The 27784-nt window shown below is 39.6% G+C and overlaps 1 protein-coding gene across 7 annotated transcripts in view; it reads left to right on the forward strand.

Moving 5' to 3' along the window:
* SPAG17 (sperm associated antigen 17) overlaps positions 1-27784 on the forward strand; it is a 256137-nt gene that overhangs the window by 157555 nt on the left and 70798 nt on the right. For 6 of the 7 annotated variants that reach the window (XR_009493800.1, XM_059884728.1, XM_059884727.1 and 3 more), the window contains 5 exons: positions 3104-3279; positions 7302-7419; positions 11901-12079; positions 12659-12818; positions 25579-25694. Coding sequence is in view for 6 of the 7 variants with exons in the window: in XM_059884728.1 (XP_059740711.1) it covers positions 3104-3279; positions 7302-7419; positions 11901-12079; positions 12659-12818; positions 25579-25694 (749 nt within the window). In the remaining variant the exon portion in view is untranslated. Of the gene's footprint in view, positions 1-3103; positions 3280-7301; positions 7420-11900; positions 12080-12658; positions 12819-25476; positions 25695-27784 lie in introns of all 7 variants that reach the window. The other variant, NM_001206874.2, reaches the window with a different exon arrangement.

Below are 27784 nucleotides of genomic sequence, written 5' to 3' on the forward strand. Positions count from 1 at the left end.
CATCATCCAAGGGAATCGAGAGAAGAACCAGGGTTATGGGGAGTGTTAGCACCGTGTGTATGTGTGTGTGAGAGAGAGAGGAAGAGAGAGAATGAATAAATAGTTTCTCTATAATTATATTTTCTATATATACTTGTATTTTAATATTTTTTGCATCATTAAATAAAAGCAATCTGTAACTGTTGAAAGAAAAGGTTACATTGTTGATGTGTACCATACAGTTAAGCCTATGATGGTTGCATAGTTGTGACTATACTGAACATAAACGTACTTTTTTCCCTTGTCATTTTTCTCTAAATGATACAGTATAATAATTTAGTACACAGCATTTACATTGTATTAAGTATTGTAAGTAATCTTTAAATGATTTAAAGTATATGGGAAAATATCCACGTGCTTAGTCACTCAGTTGTGTCTGACTCTTTGCAACCCCCATGGACAATAGTCTGCCAGACTCCTCTGTCCGTGGGATTCTCCAGGCAAGAATACTGGAGTGGATTGCCATGCCCTGCCCCAGGGGATCTTCCCTACCCAGGGATCAAACCCAGGTCTCCCGCATGGCAGGCAGATTCTTTACTGTCTGAGCCATCAGGGAAACCCAAAGGTTAGGAATATTCTGGATGGGATGTATCCAGTAAGTTTTTATATTGTTATTAGCCCAAGAATACTGGAGTGGGTAGCCTATCCCTTCTCCAGGGGATCTTCCCAACCCGTGGATCAAATCAGGGTCCCCTGCATTGCAGGTGGATTCTTTACCAGCTGAGCTACCAGGGAAACCCCAAAATGGCCTTAAACACTGCCAAATGTAGATGATTTTTCAATTAAAGGGAAAGAATATCAACACTTCAGCAGCCTGTGCTCAGGCTCACAGGCAGCAGATTCCTTCACATACCAAGAGGATTGGGTGTTGAAATGGACAGTGTGAAAGACCCCAGCCTCCTGCTCTTACACCTCTCTATGCAAATAAATACTATACCATTTTATATGGGACTTGAGCATCCACGGAATTTTGGCAACCCATGAGGGTGTCCTGGAACCAACCCCTGTGGAATTGAAGGATGACCATATAAAGTACAGCTTGTATGAAATGTTTAGTATCAAATGCCCTTCTTCTAGGTTCCCACAGTGCTCTGTGCTTTTGCTAACACAGGCTTAACATGCAACAGTGAACACCTGAGGCTCTCTTGATCTGAATTGCCATTTCAAGTTCCTGTTGTGTCTTTCACCACTGGTTACCCAATTCGTGGTGCATAGTAATAGGTACTCAGCAAATATTTGCTGATTGAGTAAAAGGATGGGGATGAGAGGGAGGAGTTTCCAGCTGCGTCCAACTAGGTGCCATTCACTGCTGATATTCCATACTTCCTATGAGTCAGGCATCTGGTTACATCTACTCAGAGAACTTGTTGTCTAATGGGAAGAGAAACCATAAATACTTAGATAACTGCATAAGTGCTAAAAATTATATATAAACCTAGTACTGGGGACAGCCAAAAAATACTTGAGAGAGAAGGCATATAGCACCTGAGATAGAACTTTATAGCTGAGTAGGAACTATCCAAAGGAACAAGGAAGGGAAATTCTGGACAGTAAGAACCATTGGTATAAATATACAGCTGTGTAAAAGCATGGCCTCTTTATAGAAAGATGAGAAGTTGAGTGTGACTAGAGTGGAAATGGATGAGCATTGGGTGTCCTTTAAGATTAGTGAGCACTGGAGGTTTTTAAGTAAGAAAAGGAAAATGATATGAAAGATTTTATTTTAGGAACATAATTATAGTGATAGTTTGGAAATACACCGAGGCAGTGGTATTAGGAAACTGCTACCAAAAAAAGCAAGAGAATAAGAATTTGAATTAAGGTGGTAGGAATGGATATGAGAGGCATGATATGAGAGCAATATCTGAGGGCTCTGTGAACGGCTGGATGTGTGGGTGAGTCAAAAAGAGAAAATGCAAATGATCTCAATGTCTAACTTGAGAAACAAAGTACATAATTGATCATGACATTGACTGAGGTTGAGAACATAGGAAGGAGGGTTATCTGCTTGGAAGAATAGAGGCTTATTGATTTTGAAATATCTCCAGTACCACAAGCAGAGGGGTGATATCTAAAAGCAGTTGGAAATACAGATCTGGAGCTAGATATGTAAACTTTGGAGGTATTAGCATGTAGATGACAGCTGGAGCCCCAGTAGTGAGCAAGATACTCAGCTCTAATACAGATAATAAAGGTTGTCAGCCCTGACTTATCACCATCACATGTGGTGTTTCACAACTATAAATGCCTGGGCCTCCTCCCCAGAGAGTCTAACTCAGTAGGTCAAGGTGGGAGTCTGAGAATTTTTTTTAAATTCTGTAAATAATTATTATGGGCAACCAGGATTGAGAATATCTGTTGTGTGATGAGAAGAGGAGTGAAAACCTGGGACTACCAACTTTCAACAATAGGAAGAGTTAGTAAAGGAGACTGAGGAAAAATAACCAGAGAGATAAGATGATATCCAGGTGGGGGTGTTACTCAGGAACCCAGGAAATATAACTCAAGACGTAAGGGAGGCTCAGAAGTTTCTGACATAATTCCTCCATGGATTGCCTCTCCTTTCACAATTCTGCATTAAAATCCAGAATAAAATCAGTCTTCTGCAAGAAAACTTATTTTATCATGTCAGCTAGAAATTATTCTTTTCTAAATTTCCTTGTTTGTATCACTTATTATGTTCCTAAGGTCTGTCTTTCCCTTTATTGTTCACTGCTCCACACGTTTACGTATAAGAATCTATCAATAAATATTTCTCAAATAAATGAAGAGATGGTTACTGCCCTATCATTAGGAGTTTACAATCTAGATGGGGATGGAAGAACGTGTGAAATAATGACTCAATCAAATGTGTCAAAGTATTAAGGGCCTCAAATTTTTAAACTACGATTTTGATCTTCAAATCAAATACATTACCCCCTGAAACCTATACAATTGATAAATGCTACTAGCAAGGTAAAAATTGTCAAATTGTATAAATATTTGAGATGTAAATTTTATTTAACAAATATATCAAATATAAATGTCTAATTTGCTTGCTTTTTTCCTCTTTCTCTTATTATAGAGGATAAAGATCCTAACTTGGAATCTATGTTGAATATCCCATCAGTACATACTCCAACAGTAATTCCTGTTATAGTGAGTATTCCTCAAGGCAAAGGAAAAGGGAAAACAAAAGGCAAAGAAAAACCCAAAGAATCTCTTAAAGAAGAGGAGCACCCAAAAGAAGAAGAGAAAAAGGTAAGTGGACCTTGCCATGGATTCCCAGATTCTGCTTCTGACTCAGTGTTAACTTTTTTAAGATCATGATTTATGCCAATAGTGTTCTTACAGTGCATATATTTCACTGTTCAGATTAACACTCCTTGTACTTTCTATTTTAAATGGACAAAAGAGGCCTGCACACAGGAGTTGAATTCCCACACTGGGAGACATGTTGTCAGTCATCTACAAACTGTCTCAGGTCACTCATTCCAAACTTAGAATAACTAATTCAACCATTTCCCCACATTGGATCTTGGAGGTTCTTTGCTTTAGGATTATAAAGTTCCTACCATTCCTTATTTTTAATACTTCATTTAGTTCCATTGAGATAAACAACAATTGGAAGAGGAGGATCTTTAACTAAATAGTGGAAACACTTCTATTTGGTAGATTTGGACTTAGATATTGATGAGCTTTAGCTTACCAGGTGGCGCTAGTGGTAAAGAACCTGCCTGCCAATGCGGGAGGTGCAAGAGACATGGGATCGATCCCTGGGCCAGGAAGATCCTCTGAAGTAGGGAATGGCAACCCAATCCAGTATTCTTGCCTGGAAAATTCCATGGACAGAGGACCCTGGCGGGCTACAGTCCATGGGGCCACACAGAGTTGGACATGACTGAGCAACTGGGCAATTGATGTGCTTGGAATTCAGCAAGACTAAAGGACAATCCTGAATACTAAAGAGCTTCCCTGGTGGCTCAGAGGGTAAAGCGTCTGCCTGAAATGCAGGAGACCTGGATTCGATCCCTGGGTCAGGAAGATCCCCTGGAGAAGGGAATGGCAACCCACTCAAGTACTCTTGCCTGGAAAATCCCATGGACAGAGAAGCCTGGTGGGCTACAGTCCATGGGACCGCAAAGAGTTGGACATGACTGAGCAACTGGGCAATTGATGTGTTTGGAATTCAGCAAGACTAAAGGACAATCCACTTCAAGTTAAAGAGGGATGGTACAGGGAGGGAGGAGGAAGGAGGGTTCAGGATGGGGAACACTTGTACACCTGTGGCAGATTCATGCTGATATATGACAAAATCAATAAAATATTGTAAAGTTAAAAAAAAAAAAAGAATAGAGAGCCCAGAAATAAGCTCACACACCTGTGGTCAATTCATCTTTGACAAAGGAGGCCAGAATATACAGTGGGAAAATGACAGTCTCTTCAACAAGTGATGCTGGGCGAGTGGGACAGCCACATGTAAATCAATGAAGCTAGAACACACGTTCTCCCCATACAGAAAAATAAACTCGAAATGGCTTAAAGACTTAAACATAAAACAAGATAGCATAAAACTCTTAGAAGTAAACATAGGCAAAACATTCTCTGATGTAAATCATATCAATGTTTTCTTAGGTCAGTCTCCCACGACAATAGAAATAAAAAATGAAAGCAAATAGGACCTGATCAAACTTAAAAGCTTTTTCACAGCAAAGGAAACCATAAACAAAATGAAAAGACTACTTAGAGAAAATATTTGCAAGTGATGCAACTGACAAGGGCTTAATTTCCAAAACACACAAAAGAGCTCCTACAACTCGACAAGAAAAAGCAAGCAATCTAATTGAAAAATGGGCAGGAGACCTAAAGAGACATTTCTCCAAAGAAGAAACACAGATGGCCAATAGGCACATGAAAAGACAGTCAGCATCACTAATTATTAGTGAAATGCAAATCAAAACTACAATGAGGTTACCACCTCTCCGTAGTCAGAACAGCCATCAAAAAAAAGTCTATAAATAACAAATACTGACGAGGGTGTGGATACCTCTACACTATTGGTGGGAATGTAAATTAGTGCAGTCACTATGGAGAACACTGTGGAGGTTTCTCAAAAAACTAAAACTAGAACTAGCAGATGACCCAACAATCTCTCCTGGGCATATATCCAGACAAAACTATAATTCAAAAACACATGCACTCCTGTGTTTATAGCAGCACTGTTCACAATAGCTAAGACTTGGAAACACTCTAAATGTCCATTGACAGATGAATGAATAAAGAAGATGTGTGTGTGTATAGTGAAATATTACTATACTACTATATATATCACATCTGCATATGTATATATTTATATGTATGAAAGTGAAAGTGAAGTTGCTCAGTCATTAACTCTTTGCAATTCCATGGACTGTAGCCTACCAGGCTCCTCCATCCATGGAATTTTCCAGGCAAGAGTACTGGAGTGAGGTGCCATGCCCTCGTCCAGGGGATCTTCCTGACCCAGGGATCAAACCCAGGTTTCCTGCATTGCAGGCAGACGCTTTACCATCTGAGCCACTATATATATATATATATATATATATATATATATATACATATATACATATATATATATATATATACACATACACACCTACAGTGAAATAATACTCAGCCAAAAAAAAAAAAAAAGAACAAAATAATGCCATTTGCAGCAATGTGAATGCAACTAAGGATTATCATGGTAAGTGAAGTCAGAAAGAGAAAGACAAATATCATATGATATCACTTATATGTGGAACACAAATGAACCTATGTATTAAACAGAAATTGAATCAGGAACGTTGAGAATAAGCTTGTGGTTGCCAAGGGAGAGTGGGTGGGAGAGGGTTGGATTGGGAGTTTGGAATTATCAGATGCAAACTAGTATATATAGAATGGGTAAATAACAAGGCCCTACTGTGTAGCACAGGGAACTATATTCCACATACTGTGATATACCATAATAGAAAACAATGTGAGAAAAGAATATATATGTGTGTAACTCAATCACTTTGCTATATAACATAATATTGTAACATAACACTGCAACACAGCTGTAAGTCAATAAAAATGAATAAATAAAAGTTGAAAGTTATGGGGTTTGAATGTTACTGAGCCTCTACACCATATTTACACAGCTTTACTGGATGAGTTTTCTCAAGCTCAGATGCTCCTCGTTAAGTGAAAATGTTGAAGTGTTGGAAATAGTCCCAGGTAATTCATCAACTTAGCTGAAAGCAATTTGGTGGCCAACCAATTGGTCTACCCAACATTTTTTTTTTTTTAATTAACTATAATGAAGGAATAGGGGATAATGGTTCTGAATGTAATGACAGATTTGTCATGGCGTGTTTGTGTCTTTGAACAATATTGTTCATTTTACAGAAGTTCATAAGCGTTTTCCTCTTAATTTTGCTGTGTTTGTTATTAATTGATTTTTAGTTGACAATTCAGATTTTATTCTCTGCTAGTAACAAAGGCAGAACCACCTAAATGATCAGTAATAGAAGACCACAGAGAGTAAATTAAAGATTCAATCCTGGGGGATCCGTTGGAATGATTTTGGTGGTAAGCCACTAAGAAAGTCAATTGGAAAAACTGAAATGATTATTGTTGGAGATAACAAATAACTTTTATCCTAGAGTACACATAACCAAACAAGGAATTCAGGCACAGTTGGCATAAAATCATTTACAATTTGTTAAGTAGACACACCCAAGCCCTCATTAAAACTTATAGTCCTTTTTATTGTCTTTATTTTCTTTTATTGTTTTTACTTACTACAAAAGCAATGCATGCTCACTATAGAAAAAAAAAAAAAAAGATGTATATCCTAATAGCTCTAGCTATGATGTCTCTAGCATCCAAACTGTGAGAATCAAACAGAAGGTGCTGGGGATCTTGGTCAGCCCTTACACCTATATGCCTATATGAGGCATCTTTAAAGGCCTAGTTCAAGTCCCAACTTCTTTATCATCCTTTCCTAATCAGTCTTATTAACTTTGATATCTCCCTTTTCTGAGGAAAGATGCCAACCATTTGGTACTAGTATTTAGCTGTTTCACATGTCTGTGTGTTATGCTACAAGAAAAATATCAGTTGCACAGTAGAGAGACATCCTTATTAGGCTCCCTTGCAGGGCCCTATAGTCCTGTGAAAGTCATATTCTAAGTATTCAGCAAGTCCTTGTTTAGTCATAATAAATCAATAACTCATTTAGAAAATGATAGGAAATTATTCACATGTTGAATGATTTACAGGAAGCAGAAGAACCAGAGCCTGTTTTACAAGAGAGTCCTCGTGCTCCCATCTTCCAAAACCTGAATGTGTCTTGCCCCAATGGGCTCCAAGTGACCTTCACTGGGCAAGAGTCCCCAGGTGAGTGCTGGCCAGGGGGATGAGGAGGCAGGGGAGGAGGGAAGTTACATAGAAAACACTTGAATCACCATTGCAACTGTGTACTTTCCTGCCAGTTAGATATGTTTGTTGATAATGAATAATGGGCTAATAGTAACCACCATTTGTGAGCACTTACTCTGGGCCAGACACTATCTAAGTACTTAACATACATGACAGAATACAACTACTGTACTCTAAGTCCTAATAGTTTCACTTCACAAAATAAATGGAGACAGCAGAAGATTCGGTGTCTTTCCCCGTGTCACTCAGTTCCTAAGTGGCAGAGATAAAATGCCATTCCTGGTCCAGTGCTGGCAAAGCTAATGCTCTTCATAACTACAGTGTGTCTCTGTGCTCCTGCCTCTACAAAGGGCCACATATACAGAACGTTGCTGATCTAATCAAAGCAAAGGACAGTGAGCACAGAGTAGACAGAGATAAGTGCAGGTTAAATAGATGAGGAAAACCGGTCTTGCTTCCAGGGAGCAGCATATACTTTTAGAGGGCGTGTGCACGCTAAGTTGCTTCAGTCGTGTCTGACCTCTTGCGACCCCAAGGACTTCGGCCCGCCAAGCTTCTCTGCCCATGGGATTCTCCAGGCAAGAACTCTGGAGTGGGTTTCTGTACCCTCCTCCAGGGGTTCTTCCCAACTCAGGGATCAATCCTGTGTCTCTTGCATCTCCTGCATTGGCAGGTGGGTTCTTTATCACTAGCGCCGCCTGGGAAGCCCATACTTTTTATCGAGTTTATGGCACCTTATTAAGATGAATAAGTACAATAGGACTTCTTTAACTAATCCAATGCAGGGAGGACATCCATAGTGGTGATTTGATTTGAATATCATTTAAACGGAGACCCACTATTGCAGTAGAATTAGGAGAGGCAACAAAGCAAGCTGCTGAGCTGGGATTCGGGTTCTAATTAATTATATAGCCCTTATAAGAGCTTACCGCCTCAGGGCCATAGTTCCCCACTTGATAAATGTTACATTGTATCAGTGATTCACATTTTTTTCACAACCAAATACCTTCTTTATATAATTCATGTGTGTGTGTATGTGTGCATGCACTCAGTCACTCAGTCAAGTCCAACTCTTTGCATCCCCATGAACTGTAGCCTACCAGGCTCCTCTGTCCATGGGGTTCTCCAGGTAAGAATTCTGGAGCAGGTTGCAATTTTCTGTAGGGGATCTTTCCGACCTAGGGATGAAACTTGTGTCTCCTGCATTGGCATGAGGCTTCTTCACCACTGAACCACTTGGGAAGCACCCCCCTGTAATTCCCTTATGTATTCCATATTTGAAAAGTGTATCCATCAAAGATAAAGAGTATGCTAGTTGAAAAACAATTGAATGGTATATTCACTTGCCAGCCAAATAAGAAGAAACAATATTGTAGCTATTATGTCTTGGTTTTACTTTTCATTAGGCTTTCTGAATTATTAAAAATAGACTCTGGACCTTTGTTTCTATTTCTGAGAATTCCTAGTGGTCTGTGTTTTCCATGATGGGATCGACTGTGTGTGTTACTACGACTGAAGGTCCTGGAGGGTCTTCCAAAGTCAAACATGCTATGAATGTACTGAGGGATATTGTTTTCAAGTTCAGAGACATAATTGTTTGCTGCTTGTTTTCTTGGTTCTGTTATCAAACCACAGCTTAATACTTGTTTTACCTGTCTTTTCTGTTAGTTTCATTTCCTAGTCTGATGTTTTCATCTTTGTGTTAGAGTGGACAATGTAATTAATAATAACTCTGCCTGGCACACATAATCTTTCTAAAATATTCCATGTATTGCGTGCTAAGTCACTTCAGTCGGGTCTGACTCTTTGTTACCCTATGGACTGTAGCCCTCCAGGTTCCTCTGTCCATAGAATTCTCCAAGCAAGAATACTAGAGTGGGTGGCCATGCCCTCCACTAGGGGATCTTCCTGGCCCAGGGACTGAACCCACATCTCTTGCATCTCCTGCATTGGCAAGCAGGTTCTTTACCACTAGTGCCACCTGGGAAGCCCATGTATTATGTATATTCTAATTCAAGTCTGAACATAATGACAACATAAACATCAAAGTAGCACTGTCTTCATAGGATCAGCCTAGGGCAAGGGAATGGAGAAGGCAATGGCACCCTACTCCAGTACTCTTGCCTGGAAAATCCCATGGACGGAGGAGCCTGGTAGGCATGGGGTCGCAAAGAGTCAGACACAACTGAGTGACTTCACTTTCACTTTCCACTTTCATGCATTGGAGAAGGAAATGGCAACCCACTCCAGTGTTCTTGCCTGGAGAATCCCAGGGGCAGGGAGCCTGGTGGGCTGCAGTCCATGGGGTCGCTAGGAGTCGGACATGACTGAGCAACTTCACTTTCACTTTTCACTTTCATGCACTGGAGAAGGAAATGGCAGCCCACTCCAGTGTTCTTGCCTGGAGAATCCCAGGGGCAGGGAGCCTGGTGGGCTGCCATCTATGGGGTCGCACAGAGTCAGACACGACTGAAGTGAATAGTAGCAGTAGGGCAAGGGAAAGAAGGTGACATAGTGTAAGAAGAAAGAGCCTAGAAACTCGAGTTCTTTCCAGGGTGACCTTGAACAAGTTATAACCCGCCACCCTGAATTTCTTCATCTATAAAATAACATTATCTACTAAACAAGATTGTTATAAATATTAAATGATAAAATACTTTCTGATCTGGAGACTATTACTGCAGTGTTAGGTTTTCGTTTGCTTGATTTTAGTTGTGGTAGCAGTGGCTGTTTTGCAGTATAAGGGAAAGGCTGAGCACAGAGACTTTCTTTCAGATCTTAGCTCTTACTAGCTGTGACCTTAAAGAAGTTTCCCTCCATTAATTCATCTGAAAACTCTGGAAAATGAAAGTGTCTGCCTTAAAGCATTGTTGAGGTAGGCTGAACAAAATACATATCAAAACATTTAACATGTAGAAATATATGAACAGATGTTTATTAGTTTTTTATTATTCCTTCTTTGACTTGAAGGGTACCATGAAGGATGCTCCTTCAAAAATATTTTCCCACTTGCCCTACATAGTCCTTGAAATGCCATCATTTCGTATTAGTAAGCCACTTTATTTTTCCTCCAGAACCAATAGCATTTTATTTTAATACAGAAAAATATAATAGATAATAGAACATACTCATGTGACAGCCAGACAAAATAAAGATTGTTTTCTGTGATACTTTAATAAAAATATTTTTTAAAATTGCATAGTTGTAACCCCAAATTTCCCACTATGTTCTATTCCTTTTCTTTCTCCTATAGTAAACAAGATTTAGATTTTTGTGCAAGTAGGTTTGTACAAATATGCTATATGTATGCCTTTATAATAATAAATAATGTGAGTGATGCAAAATTTACACAAATTATATTGTAAATATTTTTCTGCAAATAGCCTTTTTATTCAATCTCTATTTTGGATATCCAAGATGATACACATGTATCAAATAGCTTTATTTTAAAATGTAGATAACATGTAATTAAATGAAGAGACTGTGATTTTTTAATGTACTCCATCACTGATAGACATTGGATTTCATGTTAGTAAATGACTTTTTAAATCGAGAAGAGGAAATTATTCAATTAGCAAAACCTGAGTAGGTGCTGTGTGCCAGAAATTCTCAATAATAGTACTTTCCTTTGGAGGGATTGATTAGGTGCTTTTCTCCTTGATTGCCAGTTAAGAGTAGAACCATGAGAAAAATCTGGACTTGGTTAGAGATGAGAGGATTGTGTTAATTTTGAAAGATGGTAAGTGATTTTAAAAAAACGGGCCTGAGTGAATGATTTCTCCTGGGGCTCCAGGCGACTTGGGGAACTGCCAGGGAGCATTGTGCATCCCTGGAAGAGAGAGAAAAGAAGAGGATGAGAGGAAAATACCAACAGGAAGAAAAGGCAATATCTAAAACAACATACCTGCTCCCTTCCTAATTTTGTCCTGAAATGTCCTGAACATCAGTAGAGAGAATGGCTAGTACATGAAGAAAGTACCTGTTAAGTAAATGGCTTTATTTACTACATATGACAGTAAGAAAGGCAGCAAAAAGGGACTTCTCTGGTGGTCCAGTCGCTAAGAATCTGCCTGCCAGTGCAGAGGATGCAGGTTCCTGGTCTGAGAAAACCAGGATGCCATGGAGCAGCTAACCTGTGCATCACACTACCGAGCCTCCACACCTAGAGCCCGCGGTCTGCCGCAAGAGAGGCCACCGCACCAAGAAGCCCACGGACCTCAGCTGGAGAAAGCCAAAGCCGCAAAGAAGGCCAGCACAGCCATAAGAAAATAGTTTTTTTAAAGGCAGCAAATGACCCATATTTGGGCCATCTGTCATGACCTGAAAACTGTCCTAAGTATCCAGATAGAAACAAAATAATGAAAAACATTCAGAAGATGAAATTCCAGCCACACAGCATTGCCCAGTTCACAGTAAGCCCTTTTTCTTCTCTTTTTAAGATCAGTGTATTGTAGATGAGGAACCCACTTGGGATATCATGGTCCGACAGACCTACCCCCAGAAGGTGAAGCACTATGAGTTCTATAAAACGGTGATGCCGCCGCTGGGGCAGGAAGTATCGAGAGTTATCACCAGTCAAGGCACTGTTGTCAAATACATGCTGGATGGATCCACACAGGTAAAGGAGTATATTAAATTTCTCTTTCCTGCCGCAAAGTAAAATACAAACAAGCTGGAGGTGGGTCATAGTGCCATGACAGGGGAGAGAAACAACTCATTTGAAAAATGAATGATGCTTTAAAAATGACAATGAATGTTATCATGGGAAGAAAAACACTACCTTAGATGGTATACCTACTAGACAGATATTGACAGAAGCTAAGTGTCTGAATGTGATGAAGTTTTAAATGTAGTCATTAGAAAAATTGAAATAGGGTGAATCATTTCCCAATTACAGAGAGGAAGGGTGAAGAATGGAAAATCGTAAAGTCAGACTGATGAAATACATGAAATGAAAATAAAACAGAAAGTAAATGGAAAACAAAATAATATCATTGTTTTGTATTATAGTGTTATTGGCTCTGTGGTCTCTGAGCTCCAGATCTCTAAATCATAACATGCTTTATACTACTGGATCTGCAAGTCAGCAAGTTGCACTTCACTGAGTTATTTTTAACCTATTGCAGTTTGACACACAGTGCTGTTAACCAGGTTCTTCCTCGTTTCTTAGAATGCTCCCCTTTGGCTTTTTCTTCAGATTCTCTTTGCAGATGGGACTGTGAGCAGTAGTCCCAATTCAGGGCCTGTCAGTCTTCCTACTGACATGCCCGCCAGTGCTCACAGTGCTGACTTGATGGACACGATTTCCCAGCAGAAATCGGAAACAGCACCATCGGAGACTGTCATCACCAAGAAAGGTAGTAACTGAAGCCTCTCAATTTATAATGGATTTAATCAATCCAATAGTTTAATAAATGCTTGGTATTATCATTACTATTATTATGCTTATCTTTTTGTTGAATAAATGCATCAACAGGAATCACAGCACTACACATTTCTTGATCACTTTGATCTTTTTGTAATAAATAGCAAACATTTTTCTATGTCATTATGTACTCTGAAATGGTGGTGGTGGTGTTTTAGTCACTAAGTCATGTCCAATTCTTGCAACCCTAGGACTGTAGCCTGCCAGTCTTCTCTGTCCATGAAATTTTCCAGGCAAGAATACTGGAATGAGTTGCCATTTCCTTCTCCAAGGGATCTTCCCGACTCAGGGCTTGAACCTGGGTCTCCCACACTGTCGGCAGATTTTTACCAACTGAGCCACCGGGACGATGTTAGCTCTAACACCTGGGCTACTGTTTTAGGGTTAGATGAACAATCAGTGATATCAAGGTTCTGGGTTGGCTTCTCTGTCCTCTTTTCCTCAGAATAGCAAGAAGACGACGTCAGCTCCAGGTATGAGGTCCTCATGTCGTAACTTCCAAAGCAGAAAGGAAAGAGGGTGAAGAATGCCTATAATGTGTGTAACTGAGTTACTGTGCTGTATGACAGAGATTGGCACAACATTGTAAATCAATTATACTTCAATTTAAAAAAGTAAATTTTAAAATGAAAGGGAAGAGGGTGAACATATGAGTTTTCACGTGTCTTTTTTTCCTCTTTCTTTTTTACTTTTTAAATTATGAAAGTATGATAGCACATTTACAGGAAACTTGGAAAATACAGAACAAATTTACATACAGTTCCACTATATATTGCAATTATTTTTAAGTAGATAAATTAAGATTTTTAGTATAATTTGTATCCCACTATTGTGCGAAAATTGTTTAAATCTTGATTATGTTGAATTGGTTCATGGTGCTTTTCAGATCTACCAAATCCTTCTACATTTCTGTATATTCATTCTATTAATTTCTGAGAGTTTGATGCTGAAAGTTCACGTCTTTCTTTATCAGGGAGAAAAATGCCTCCAGAGTCTACCAGCAGCTCCCCCTCCCCGCCCAGGTCTCCTCTTATATCTCATTGACTAGACCTGGATGGGGACCTAGGCTGGGGAAACAGCATCCGGCAGTTTTGGCTTTTCTCTCAGGAGATGAGCACTGCTAGTAGGGAGAAAGGAAGGTGGAGAAGAGCTGGGTAAGCAATCAACAGTGTCTGTCATGATCTAAATTACTTGCTCTCCTCTGAGACAATTGCAGTGTATACCCTACCTCCAGCACAGTATGAAAATGTCTACTTCCTCACATCTTTGCCAAAGCTATGGTCAGTCTTCTCATCTCGCTCAGTGTGAAAGGGAATTAATGCATCTTATTATATTATTTTGCCTTTCTTTGATTACTGGTGAGATTAAACATTTAAAGATGCTTATTGCTTTTTTTTTTCTTTTTGTGAATTTTCTATTCACATCTTTCCTTGGTTTACTGTTGAGATGCTCATCATTTTCATTTTAAGAAATCCTTATATATAGGAAATGTGTGCTTATGTAGCAGGCACAATTCTGTATACTTTAAAATATTAAATCAGCAAATCCTCACAACGGCTCTGTGAGGTATATATCTATATATATCTTAATAATTTCAATTTACAGACAAGGTAATTGTGACACAGAGAGGTTAAGGAACTTCCTTGAGATTTCTCAGCTTGTCAGTGGTAAAGTTGGGATTTGAGTCAGGGCAACTAATCCCTAAATTACACTGTCATGCATTACAAGTTTTTCTTAATGTCTCATCAGTTCAGTTCAGTTCAGTTGCTCAGTCGTGTCCAACTCTTTGCGACCCCATGAATCGCAGCACGCCAGGCCTCCCTGTCCATCACCAACTCCCGGAGGTCACTCAGACTCACGTCCATCGAGTCAGTGATGCCATCCAACCATCTCATCCTCTGTCGTCCCCTTCTCCTCTTGCCCCCAGCCCCTCCCAGCATCAAAGTCTTTTCCAATGAGTCAACTCTTCGCATGAGGTGGCCAAAGTACTGGAGTTTCAGCTTTAGCATCATTCCTTCCAAAGAAATCTCAGGGCTGATCTCCTTCAGAATGGACTGGTTGGATCTCCTTGCAGTCCAAGGGACTCTCAAGAGTCTTCTCCAACACCACAGTTCAAAAGCATCAATTTCTTCGGTGCTCAGCTTTCTCATATGCCTTCAATAATCTGTGAGACTGAGAGTTAATCTTTTTTTCTCAAGTTTACAGCTCACCACGGTATCCAGGAACCCTCCTAGGAAGGCAAAGTGAATTCTTTATTGTAACTCAAAACTTAGAGAAATACTGGGTCATACTTCCCAGGTGGTGCTAGCGGTAAAGAACCCACCTGCCAGTGCAGGAGACTAAAAGACTTGGGTTCTATCCCTGGTTTGGGAAGATCCCCTGGAGAAGGAAATGGCAACTCACTCTAGTATTCTTGCCTGCAGAATCCCATGGACAGAGGAGCCTGGCAGGCTATAATTCATGGAATCGCAAAGAGTTGGACATGACTTAAGCGACTTAGCAGCAGCAGCTATGTCATGCTAAGTTGCTTCAGTCTTGTCCAACTCTTTGAGACCCCACGGATTATAGCCCACCAGGCTCCTCTGTCCATGGGCTTCTCCAGCAGGAATACTGGAATGGGTTACCATGTCCTCCTCCAGGGCATCTTCCCAACCCAGGGATCTCTTTTACTCCCCGCATTGGCAGGCAGGCTCTTTACCACTAGCACTGCCTGGGAAGCCCCCTGCAAAAGCAACTCATTCCTTTGGTCTCTATAGTAGTTCTATTTTGCTTTCTTCCATAATGTTTTCCACAGTGACTGTATCAATTTTATTTCCCCCAGTAGTGTATAAGAGTTCTTTGTTCTCCATACCATCTCCAGCATTTGTTACCTGTATTCTTTTTGATGACAGCCATCCTGAGAGGTGTGAGGTAGTATCTCATTGTGGTTGATTTGCATTTCTCTGATTAGGGATGTTGACCATCTTTTCATGTCCCTGTTGGCCATCTGCCTTTCCTCTTTGGCAAAATGTCTATTCAGTTCTTCTGCCCATTTTTTAATCAGTTTTTTTTATATTGAGTTGTATGAACTATTTATATATGTTGGATTTTAACTCCTTATCAGTCATATCATTTGCAAATATTTCCTCCCATTCAGTAAGTTGTCTTTTCATTTTATCAATGGTTTCCTTTACTATGCAATATCCAAAAAAACCCCAAAACCAGTAATTCAAGAAGATACATGCCAATGCTCATAACAATGTTATTTACAAGTGCCAAGATATGGAAGCAACCTACGCATCCATCAACAGATGAATGGATAAAGAAGATGTGGTAAGATGTGGTACATATATACAATGGAATACTACTCATCCATAAAAAAAGAATGAAAATGTACCATTTGCAGCAAGATGGATGGACTTTGAGGACTTTATACTAAGTGAAATAAATCAGATACAGAAAGGTAAATGCTGTATGACATCACTTTTATGTGAAATCTAAAAAATACAACAAACTAATGAATGTAACCAAAAAGAGGCAAACACAGGTATAGAGAAGAAACTAGTAGTTACATGGGGAGAGGAAAGAGGAAAAGGACAGTGTAGGGGTGGAGGATCAAGAGGTACAAACTATTAGGTATAAACTTAACTACAAGGATATATTGTAAAACACAGGTTATATAACCAGTATTTTATAATACCTATCAATGAAACATAGCCTTTATTTTTTTATTATTTTATTTTATTTTTTAACTTTACAATATTGTATTGGTTTTGCCATATATCAAAATGAATCCGCCACAGGTATACATGTGTTCCCCATCCTGAACCCTTCTCCCTCCTCCCTCCCCATACCATCCCTCTGGGTCGTCCCAGTGCACCAGCCCCAAGCATCCAGTATCGTGCATTGAACCTGGACTGGTGACTCATTTCATATATGATATTATACATGTTTCAATGCCTTTAAAAAAATCATGAATCACTATATTGTATACCTGTAACTTATATAATATTGCACAGCAACTGCACTTCAGTTAAAAAAAACAATGAAATAGATTTTTCTTGGATAGTAGCAGAAGATTCCTTGTTGGAGAAGTGGATGAAAGTATTCCTATAGCTTTCTAGACTTTCCAGCTCAATAGCTCTCTCTCTTATGTCTACAAGAGGACTTGATGTAAGGGTGGTCTGCATAGCTGCTTCTCTAATTGCCTGATTCCAAAGTCTTCTGTCTCCAGAGCAGTTTGTCCAGATTTCTTCACAGCTCTTAAATCTAAGGTGACACAATCTCTCGTTTTTAAACTTACCATTTAGTAACTAATTCGTGTCCAACTCTGTGACCCCATGGAATGCAGCACGCCAGGCTTCCCTATCTTTCACTGTCTCCCAGAGTTTGCTCAAAATCGTGTCCATTGAGTCAGTGATGCCATCTAGCCATCTCATCCTCTGTTACCCACTTCTCCTCCTGCCCTCAGTGGCATCAGGGTCTTTTCCAGTGAATTGACTGTTCACATCAGGTGGCCAAAGTAGTGGAGCTTTAGCTTCAGCATCAGTCCTTCCAATAAATCTTCAGGGTTGATCTCCTTTGGGGTTGACTGGTATGATCTCCTTGTTTTCCAAGGGACTCTCAAGAGTCTTCTCCAGCACCACAGTTCAAAAGCTTTGATTCTTCAGCACTCAGCCTTCTTTATGGTCCAACTCTCACATCTGTACATGACTACTGGAAAAGCCATAGCTTTGACTAAGCAGACCTTAGTTGGCAAAGTGATGTCTTTGCTTTTTAATATGCTGTCTAGGTTTGTCATAGCTTTTCTTCCAAAGAGTAGAAAAGTGAAAGTGAAGTCGCTCAGTCGTATCCAACTCTTTGAGACCCTGTGGACCGTAGCCCACCAGGCTCCTCAGTCCATGGGATTCTCCAGGCAAGAATACCGGAGTGGGTTGCTATTTCCTTCTCCAGGGGATCTTCCCAACCCAGGGATCGAACCCAGGTCTCCCACATTGCAGGCAGATGCTTTAACCTCTGAGTCACCAGGGAAGCCCAAAGGGTAAACAGCTTTTAATTTCATGGCTGTCACCATCCACAGACTTTATTTTTTAGAGCAATTTTAGTTTTACTGGAAAAAAAATAGCAGAAAGTAGACAGAATTCCCAAAGTCTCCCTCTCTTTCAGGTTCAGTTTTCCCCTATTTTTCCCATCTCGAAAGTGTGCTACATTTGTTACAACTGAAGAACCAATGTTGACACATTATTATTAACTCAAGTCCCTATAGTTTACATGAAGGTTCTCTTTTTGTGTTGTACAATTCTATGAACTATTACAAATATATGTCATGAATCCATCATTTCAATATTATACAGGATTGTTTCACTATCTGAAATATCCCCTAGGCTCTACTTATTCAAACTTCCCCTTTCCCTGACCCATCCCTGCCTAGAACACCTGGCAGCCTCTGATCTTTTTATTTTCTCCATTGTTTTGCCATTTTGAGAATATCACATCATTGGAATCAGATAACAGGCAGCCTTTGTAGACTGTCTGCTTTCACTTAGCGATATGCATTTAAGATTCCTCCAGGTCTTTTCATGACTTGGTAGTTCATTTCTTATCACATAATAATACTCCACTGTATATATGTGCAGAGAAGGCAATGGCACCCAACTCCAGTACTCTTGCCTGGCAAATCCCATGGACAGAGGAGCCTGGTAGGCTGCAGTCCATGGGGTCGCTGAGGGTTGGACACTACTGAGTGACTTCACTTTCACTTTTCACTTTCATGCATTGGAGAAGGAAATGGCAACCCACTCCAGTGTTCTTGCCTGGAGAATCCCAGGGATGGGGAGGCCTGGTGGGCTGCCGTCTATGGGGTCGCACAGAGTTGGACACAACTGAAGTGAATTAGCAGTAGTAGTATATATGTGCAGTGGTTTATCCATCCACCTATTGAGGGATATATTGGTTGCTTCCAGGTTTTGGGCAATTATAAATAAAGCTGCTTATGAACATCTGCATTCATGCAACTGTGTAAGAAACTTTATAAGAAACATCCAGGGCCTCTTCCAAAGAGGCTGCACATTTTCGCACTTTCATCAGCAATGAATAAGAGTTCCTGTTGCCCCCTGTTCTTCTCAGCATTTGGTATTGTTAGTTTTTGGGTTTTAGCCCAAAGTGGTTATCTGAGGATGCTTTACAAATAGCTGAAGAAAGAAGAAAAGTGAAAGGCACGGGAGAAAAGGAAAGATATTCCTTTTAGTAAGGAGAGAAAAGAAAGCCTTTTAAAATGAATGATGCAAAGAAATAGAGGAAAACAATAGAATGAGAAAGACTAGAGATCTTTTCAAGAAAATTGGGGATATCAAGGAAACATTTCGTGCAAGGATGGGCACAATGAAGAAATAAAGAAATGATAAGGACCTAACAGAAGCAAAAGAGATTAAGAAGAGGTGGCAAGAATACACAGAACTGTTAAAAAAAAAAAAAATTCTTAATGATCCAGATAGATAGATAACTATGATGGTGTGGTCACTCACCTAGAGCTGGACAAATGTGTGAGGTCAAGTGGGCCTTAGGAAGCATTACTGTGAACAAAGCTAGTGGAGGTGACATAATTCCAGCTGAGCTATTTAAAATCCTAAAAGGTGATGCTGTCAAAGTACTGCACTCACTATATCTGAAAATTTGGAAAACTCATTAGTGGCCACAGGACTGGAAAAGTCAGTTTTCATTCCAATCCCAAAGACAGGCAATGCCAAAGAATGTTCAAACTACTGCACAACTGCACTAATTTTACGTACTAGCCAGGTTTTACTCAAACTCCTTCAAGCTAGGTTTCAGCAGTACATGAACCAAGAACTTCCAGATGTACAAGCTGGGTTTAGAAAAGGCAGAGGAACCAGAGATCAAATTGCCAACATTCATTGGATTATGGAGAGAGCAAGGGAGTTCCAGAAAAACATCTACTTCTGCTTCATTGACTGTGCTAAAGCCTTTGACTGTGTGGATCACAACAAACTGGAAAATTATTAAAGAGATGGGAATACCAGACCACCTTACCTGTTTACTGAGAAAGCTTCATGTGGGTCAAGAAGCAATAGTTAGAACCAGATGTGGAATGATCTGGTTCAAAATTCAAACTGGTTCAAATTGGGAAAGGAGTATGACAAGGCTGTATATTGTCATCCTGCTTATTTAACTTATATGCAGAGTACGTGCATGCTCATTAAGTTGCTTCAGTCATGTCTGACTCTTTGTGACCCTACAGACTGTAGCCCACCAGGATCCTCTGTCCATGGGATTCTCTAGGCAAGAATGCTGAAGTGGGCTGCCATTTCCTCCTCCAGGGGATCTTCCCAACTCAGGGATCAAACCCATGTCTCCTGTGTCTCCTCCATTGCAGGCAGGTTCTTAACCTGCTGAGCCATTGGGGAAGCCTCACTAATTATTAGAGAAATGAAGATTAAAACTACAATGAGATACCGTCTCACACCAGTCAGAATGGCCATCATCCAAAAATCTACAAATAATAAATGCTGGAAAGGATGTGGAGAAAAGGGAACCCTCTTTTATTGTTGGTGGGAATGTAAACTTCAACAGCCACTATGGAAAACAGTATGGAGATTCCTTAAAAAAGGAGGAATAAAACTACCATATGAGCCAACAATCCCACTACTGAGCATTCACTCTGAGAAAACCATAATTGAAAAAGACACATGTACACCTAGTGTTCATAGCAGCACTGTTTACAGTAGGTAGGACATGGAAGTAACCTAGATGTCCATCAACAGATGAATGGATAAAGAAGATGTGGGGGGTGTGTGTGTGTGTGTGTGTGTATACATACAATGGAATATTACTCAGCCATAAAAAAAAAAAAAAACAAATTTGAGTCTGTTCCAGGGAGATGGGTGAACTTAGAACCTATTTTGTGAAGGTTGAGTGAAGTAAGTCAGAAAGAGAAAAACAAATATTGTATATTAACATATACATATGGAATCTAGAAAAATGGTATTGATGAGCCTATTTGCAGGGAAGGAATGGAGATGCAGATATACAGAGAGAATGGACTTGTGGGCACAGTGGATGAAGGAAAGAATGGGATGCTTGGAGAAATTAGCATCGACATATATGCACTACCACGTGTAAAACAGATAGCTGGCGTGAAGTTGCTATATAATACAGGGAGCTCAGCCTGATGCTCTGTGATGACCTAAAGGGGTGGAGTAGGGGGAGGGGAGGGAGGCTCAAGAGAGAGATGATACATGTATAATTATGGTGAATTTGCATTGTTGAATGGCGGAAACCAACACAGCATTGTAAAGCAGTTTTCCTCCAAATAAAAATTAATATCCTTTGGTTTTTTTAACTATGTAGAAATGTACAAAGAATTATCACTTCACAGACTATACAGAAACAGACAGTAGGCCATATTTGCCCTATATTCAAACTTTGACCATTTTTATTCTATATCCTTACAGACTTTTTAATGTACAATGTCAATTTATTCAGTAGAAGTATATTTAAAGCTTTTGAAAGGGTAGAATAGCTTCTTCACTCCTTATCATTTAATCCTTATTTCTTTAAATCTGAAATAATTAAGTCCTTTCATTGTTTTCAGATTTGCTTTTGTATATTTTGAAAATATGATTTTAGATACTTACAAATGTAGAGTTGTTTTATCTTTATGAGCAATTTAACATTTTATCCATATACAATGACTTTTTATTCTAGGATTCTGTTTTTTGCCCTAATACTGATTTTGCTTATATTATTATAGCTACACCAGCTATTGTTTAGTACTTTCCCAGTATAACATTTTCCACACTTTATTTTACTTTCTGTGGTTTATGTTTAAAAATGTCTCTTATGAACAGTGTGCATGTGTGTTCATTTGCTTCATTCATGTCTGACTCTTTGCAATCCCATGAAGTATAATCCACCCAGGCTCTTCTGTCGGTTGGATTATCCCATCAAGAATACTGGAGTGGGTTACCAATTTCCTCTTTCAGGGGCTCTTCCTGACCAAGAGAATGAACCCCCATTTTATGCAACTCCTGCACTCGCAGGTGGATTCTTTCTCACTGAATCACCTGGGAAACCCCCTTGTGAGCATAATATCAGTCAGTCACTCAGTCATGTCTGACTCTTTGCGACCCCATGGACTGCAGCATGCCAGGCTTCCTTGTCTATCACCAACTCCCAGAGTTTGCTCAAACTCATGTAGGTGTATATTTTAAAATTAGATGATTCTGTGTTTTAACTGGAGATTTTAGGCTACATATTACATACCATATTTTCTGAAAATTTCTTTATGTTGTCCTCATTCTTAAAGGGGCTTCCTAGGTGACCCAGTGGTAAAGAATCCTCCTGCCAATGCAGGAGACACAAGTTAGATCCCTGATTCAGGAAGATCCCTGAGAGAAGGAAATGGTAACACACTCTAGTATTCTTTCCTGGGAAATCCCGTGGACAGAAGAACCTGGTGTACTGCAGATCATGGGGTGGCAAAAGATTCGGACATGACTTAGCAACTAAACAACAACATTCTTGAAAGGTAATTTCACTAGGTATAGAATTATAGACCGACAGGTATTTCCTCTTAGTATGTGGACAATAAAGAACTAAAGAGTCTCTTGATGAAAGTGAAAGAGGAGAGTGAAAAAGTTGGCTTAAAATTCTGCATTCAAAAGACTGAGATCATGGCATCCAGTCTCATCACTTCCTGGCAAATAGATGGAGAAACAATGGAAACAGTGAGAGACTTTATTTTGGGGGCTCCAAAATCACTGCAGATGGTGACTGCAGCCATGAAATTAAAAGACACTTGCTCCTTGGAAGAAAAGCTATGACCAATCTAGACAGTGTATTAAAAAGCAGAGAAATTACTTTGCTGACAGAGGTCTATCTAGTCAAAGCTATAGTTTTTCCAGTAGTCATGTATGGATGTGAGAGCTGGACCATAAAGAAAGCTGAGCACCAAAGAATTGATGCTTTTGAACTGTGTTGTTGGAAAAGACTCTTGAGACTCCCTTGGACTGCAAGGAGATCCAACCAGTCCATCCTAAAATAAATCAGTCCTGAATATTCATTGGAAAGACTGATGCTGACGCTGAAGCTCCAATACATTGACCACCTGATGCGAAGAACTGACTCATTTGAAAAGACCCTGATGCTGGGAAAGATTCAAAGCAGGAGGAGAAGGGAACAACAGAGAATAAGATGGTTGGATGGCATCACTGACTTGATGAGTTTGAGCAAGCTCTGGGAGTTGGTGATGAACAGGGAAGAGTCAGACTGAACTGACTGATGTGGACAATAATTCTTCATACTAGTCTTGCATTGATTTTTACTGTTGAAATGTTGTCTAATTGTTGTTGCTTAGAAGATAATCTGGCTGCCTTTAAAACATTTTCTTTTTTAATGCAGTGTCAATATGATTTAACTAGGTTTCAGTTCAGTTCAGTTCAGTCCCTCAGTCATGTCTGACTATTTGCAATCCCATGAATGGCAGCACACCAGGCCTCCCTGTCCATCACCAACTCCCGGAGTTTACCCAAACTCATGTCCATTGAGTTGGTGATGCCATCTAATCATCGCATCCTCTGTCGTTCCCTTCTCCTCCTGCCTTCTATCTTTCCCAACATCAGGGTCTTTTCAAATGAGTCAGGTCTTCACATCAGGTGGCCAAAGTATTGGAGTTTCAGCTTCAACATCAGTCCTTCCAATGAACACCCAGGACTGATCTCCTTTAGGATGGACTGGTTGGATCTCCTTGCAGTCCAAGGGATTCTAAAGAGTCTTCTCCAACACCACAGTTCAAAAGCATCAATTCTTCTGCACTCAGCTTTCTTTATAGTCCAACTCTCACATCCATACATGACCACTGGAAAAACCATAGCCTTGACTAGATGGACCTTTGTTGACAAAGTAATGTCTCTGCTTTTTAATATGCTGTCCAGGTTGGTCATAACTTCCCTTCCAAGGTGTAAGCGTCTTTTTTTTTTTTTATTTTTTTATTTTTTGAATTCTTTTTTTTTTCTTTTTTTTTTCTAATTTTATTTTATTTTTAAACTTTACATAATTGTATTAGTTTTGCCAAATATCAAAATGAATCCGCCACAGGTATACATGTGTTCCCCATCCCGAACCCTCCTCCCTCCTCCCTCCCCATACCATCCCTCTGGGCCATCCCAGTGCACCAGCCCCAAGCATCCAGCATCGTGCATCGAACCTGGACTGGCAACTCGTTTCCTACATGATATTTTACATGTTTCATTGTCATTCTCCCAAATCTTCCCACCCTCTCCCTCTCCCACAGAGTCCATAAGACTGGCTGCAATCACCATCTGCAGTGGTATGGGTTTCTTTTTATTTACCCAAATGAGACTACATTGGGCTTCTTGAATATGTAGATTAGTATGTTTCATTGGTTCTGGAACTTTCTCAATAATTATTTTTTTTAAGTATTGCTTCTGATCCATTTCTCTCTCCTCTTCTTCTATAATTCCAATTAAACTTATGTTAGAGAACTTTTACCTCTCTTTACATTGGCTCTTTGAACTTCATTCTAAATAATTTCTACATGTCTATCTTTCAGTTCTCTTTTAATCCTCTGGAAATACTAATATGTCCAAATTAAGTCTTAGGGCAATGGAAAGGCTTAAATATATCTAAATGTATCTTTCTTCTTTGGTTCCACCTGTTAGTTGACTCAGCATCTTACACCAAGAAGCATGCCCTGTTGCACATTTCATGGTTTAAATCTAAACAACCTCCCTGGAGGCAACAATCATTCACTATCTTTTTTGCAACTTTTTTTTTCTCAGTCTGAATTTACTTCATCACTGAGGCTTGACAGTACAGGCAGATCTTGTCTAGAGATTACTTGTTACTTATACAAATAGAGTAAATCTACCTTGATAGAGGAACTGAGATAATATTTACAGGGTTCCATGTGAGTTTCCTTGGTTCTGTCTTCTTGTTCCAATTTAATGGTGGTGGGGAGGGTTTGAGAGGGATGTGCATAACAGATGGTTTTAAATGTAGTAATTAAACTGGACAAATCCTCTCTGTATGAGAGGCCAATGATATGCTTGATTGGTAATGTTCTCCAGATCCAGGGCTGAAGAGAGATGTTTCCTGGAACTGAAATATGACAAAATTAGGGGAATGAAGAGTTAAAATTATACTCTATCACACTAGAGTATATAATAAGTCAAAGAAAAAGAATCTGAAAGCTTGACAGATACATGGGAGAAAAATGTAGACTTTAAAAAGCTGGGTACAGGGCTCCAAACCTGGAATCTGAGGAGAGGTAAGCAAGACTTAAAAGTGTAGAGAATTGATAATAGTGTGTATTGTTCCATAGACAGTGAACTTTCTATGCATGTGTATATTTGTGGGAGGTGATGGGAATCCAGACAAGGTTCAAGTGCCAAGAATAAGATATTCATAAACTGATTTTTTCCTACTTGAGAAATAATATAACTGATGACCACCACTTGGACTTTCTATGCAACAGTGTCTGAGGTAGCCTACACTATATTAAAACTTAATGAATAATTCTATGTAAGTGATATTATAGTTAAATTGTTGTATTTGATATACTTGAACTCCCACAGGAAAAATTCAGAAAAATCAGTCACCTATGGCACATAAAAATGAAAGCCATGAACCTCCCCCAGAAACAGTTCAAACAATAACCCCTATGGATGTTCACTTAGGCACCTGGTTTACAACTACACCTCAAGGAAATCGGATTGGCACCAAAGGATCAGAAAGAATAGCAGACTTGGCCCCGTTTTTATTCTTTAAAGCCACAGATCCTGTCAATGGAACGGTATGACAAACTATTGTATATTATAAATTTTTCTAAATCATTAGAGTTGTAAAACAACATGTGGAAGAATGCCTGGCAAATAATAAATTTTCAATAACTATCTGTTAAGTAGCCGACTTATGTATAAATAGATGGATTCATCTTCCCAAATCTAAAACTACTGTGTGGTTTATTTGACCCAGAGTAATGTATCATGAAATACTAATTCTTGAAGTAAGAGACAGATGATGAATTTTCTATTCCACTTTTAAGACATATGATTAGTGATATCCTATATTTCTTCATGTTAAATGTATTTGTCTGTATGTCTTATATTCTAGACGTGTGAGGTTCTGCCTTGCTTCTACTTCTCGTATGTACCTGACATGAATTGTAGAAATTTGTTCATGATCCTTGACTTCGAATAATTTACAGTATATTTAATGAGAGGCTCATACCAAATAACTCAAAAATTCAACAATGCCATAAAGCCTCTGTAAAAAGATTTTATTTGTAACCTAAGAAAAAGTGATATATGAGTGGTATAGAAAATAATGGTTTTGTTTATCTGTGAAGCAGATGTGAAATTTAAACCCCTGGGATGTACAATAGTATTTTCTATGGGCCAGGCTTTCTGTTAGCCATCTTGCATACATTCTCTCTTCAGGCCTCACACCAGTGTATATTATACAGACAAGGAAGGTAAGCCTCAGCAAATGAAGTAATGTGGCCAGAAAGTGCTGGAACCAGGTTTGTCGTCAGTGATTGGTGACTAGAAACTGGGCTCTTTCCATTCTTCAGCTATTCCTCTATCATCTTATATGGAGCTTTGCACCTCTAAATCTAAACAAGACAAAGAATTTCCTGCATGCCTTGTCTCTAGTTTTTGGACTTCCAACCTTTGTTTACAACCACAAACTGCTAGTCAGAAGCAGAATGTCTGCTTCCCATTGAGATAAAGTTCATCATCTTACCAAACATGTTTTCCTTTCTTCTTCAGCCTGCTTCTGTAACAGTTTCATACTCTTCTACCTTGTTTGCTAGTTCTTTCTTATGAGATTCAAAATACATATTATCTCAGGATGGCTTTGGTCACTTCAAATACCTCACTTTAATTCAGCCTCAATACAGATTATTTGCTTTAATATGCAAATTTGATATTTCTTAGTTAATGACCCTTACTTTCTTTTACTGGTGGTGGTGGTGGTTTAGTCACTAAGTCATGTCCCACTCTTTGCAACCCCATGGATTGTAGCCTTCCAGGCTCCTCTGTCCATGGGATTTCCCAGGCAAGAATACTGGAGTGGGTTGCTATTTCCTTCTCCAAAGGATCTTCCTGACCCAGGAATTGAACCCAGGTCTCCTGCATTGGCAGACTCTTTTCCACTGAGCCCCCAGGGAAGCCCCTTCCTTTACTGATACCTAGGACCATTATGGAAGCACAAATCAACAGTTGGGAGCCTAGATCCAAACATAGACACCCAACAGTCTAATCACAACAAAGGTAACAATATTTACTGAGCACTCAGTACTCTTACCTGGAAAATCCATGGACGGAGGAGCCTGGTGGGCTACAGTCCTTGGGGTCGCTAGGAGTCAGACACAACTGAGCGACTTCACTTTCAGTTTTCACTTTCATGCATTGGAGAAGGAAATGGCAACCCACTCCAGTGTTCTTGCCTGGAGAATCCCAGGGACGGGGGAGCCTGGTGGGCTGCCGTCTATGGGGTCACACAGAGTCAGACATGACTGGGGCAACTTAGCAGCAGCAGCAGCACCATCCCAGGCCTTGTTCAGTGCTTTCCAGATATAACTTATCTAATTCTCACAAGAAACTATTGCTGTTTCCATTTTACATACGAGACAAGCTACAAACAGGCTAAATAATTTTTCCAAAATCACTCAGCAAGTGGTAGATTCAGAATGTGGACCCCAAGGTTGGTTGCATTCTAGGTCTCATGTGCTTAACCATTATGCAAATAAAAGCCAATGATCATATGAAATAAGATCAAAAGTGACATGAAGTAGCACATTTTACAGGAGTGGCACTAACCTTGCAGTGAGGCAGACATGGCTTTGAACCCCAGCCATGCTTCTTACAAGATGCATGA

The sequence above is a fragment of the Bos taurus genome, chromosome 3 (genome assembly GCF_002263795.3).
Source record: "Bos taurus isolate L1 Dominette 01449 registration number 42190680 breed Hereford chromosome 3, ARS-UCD2.0, whole genome shotgun sequence".
In the NCBI taxonomy this organism is placed as follows: domain Eukaryota; kingdom Metazoa; phylum Chordata; class Mammalia; order Artiodactyla; family Bovidae; genus Bos; species Bos taurus.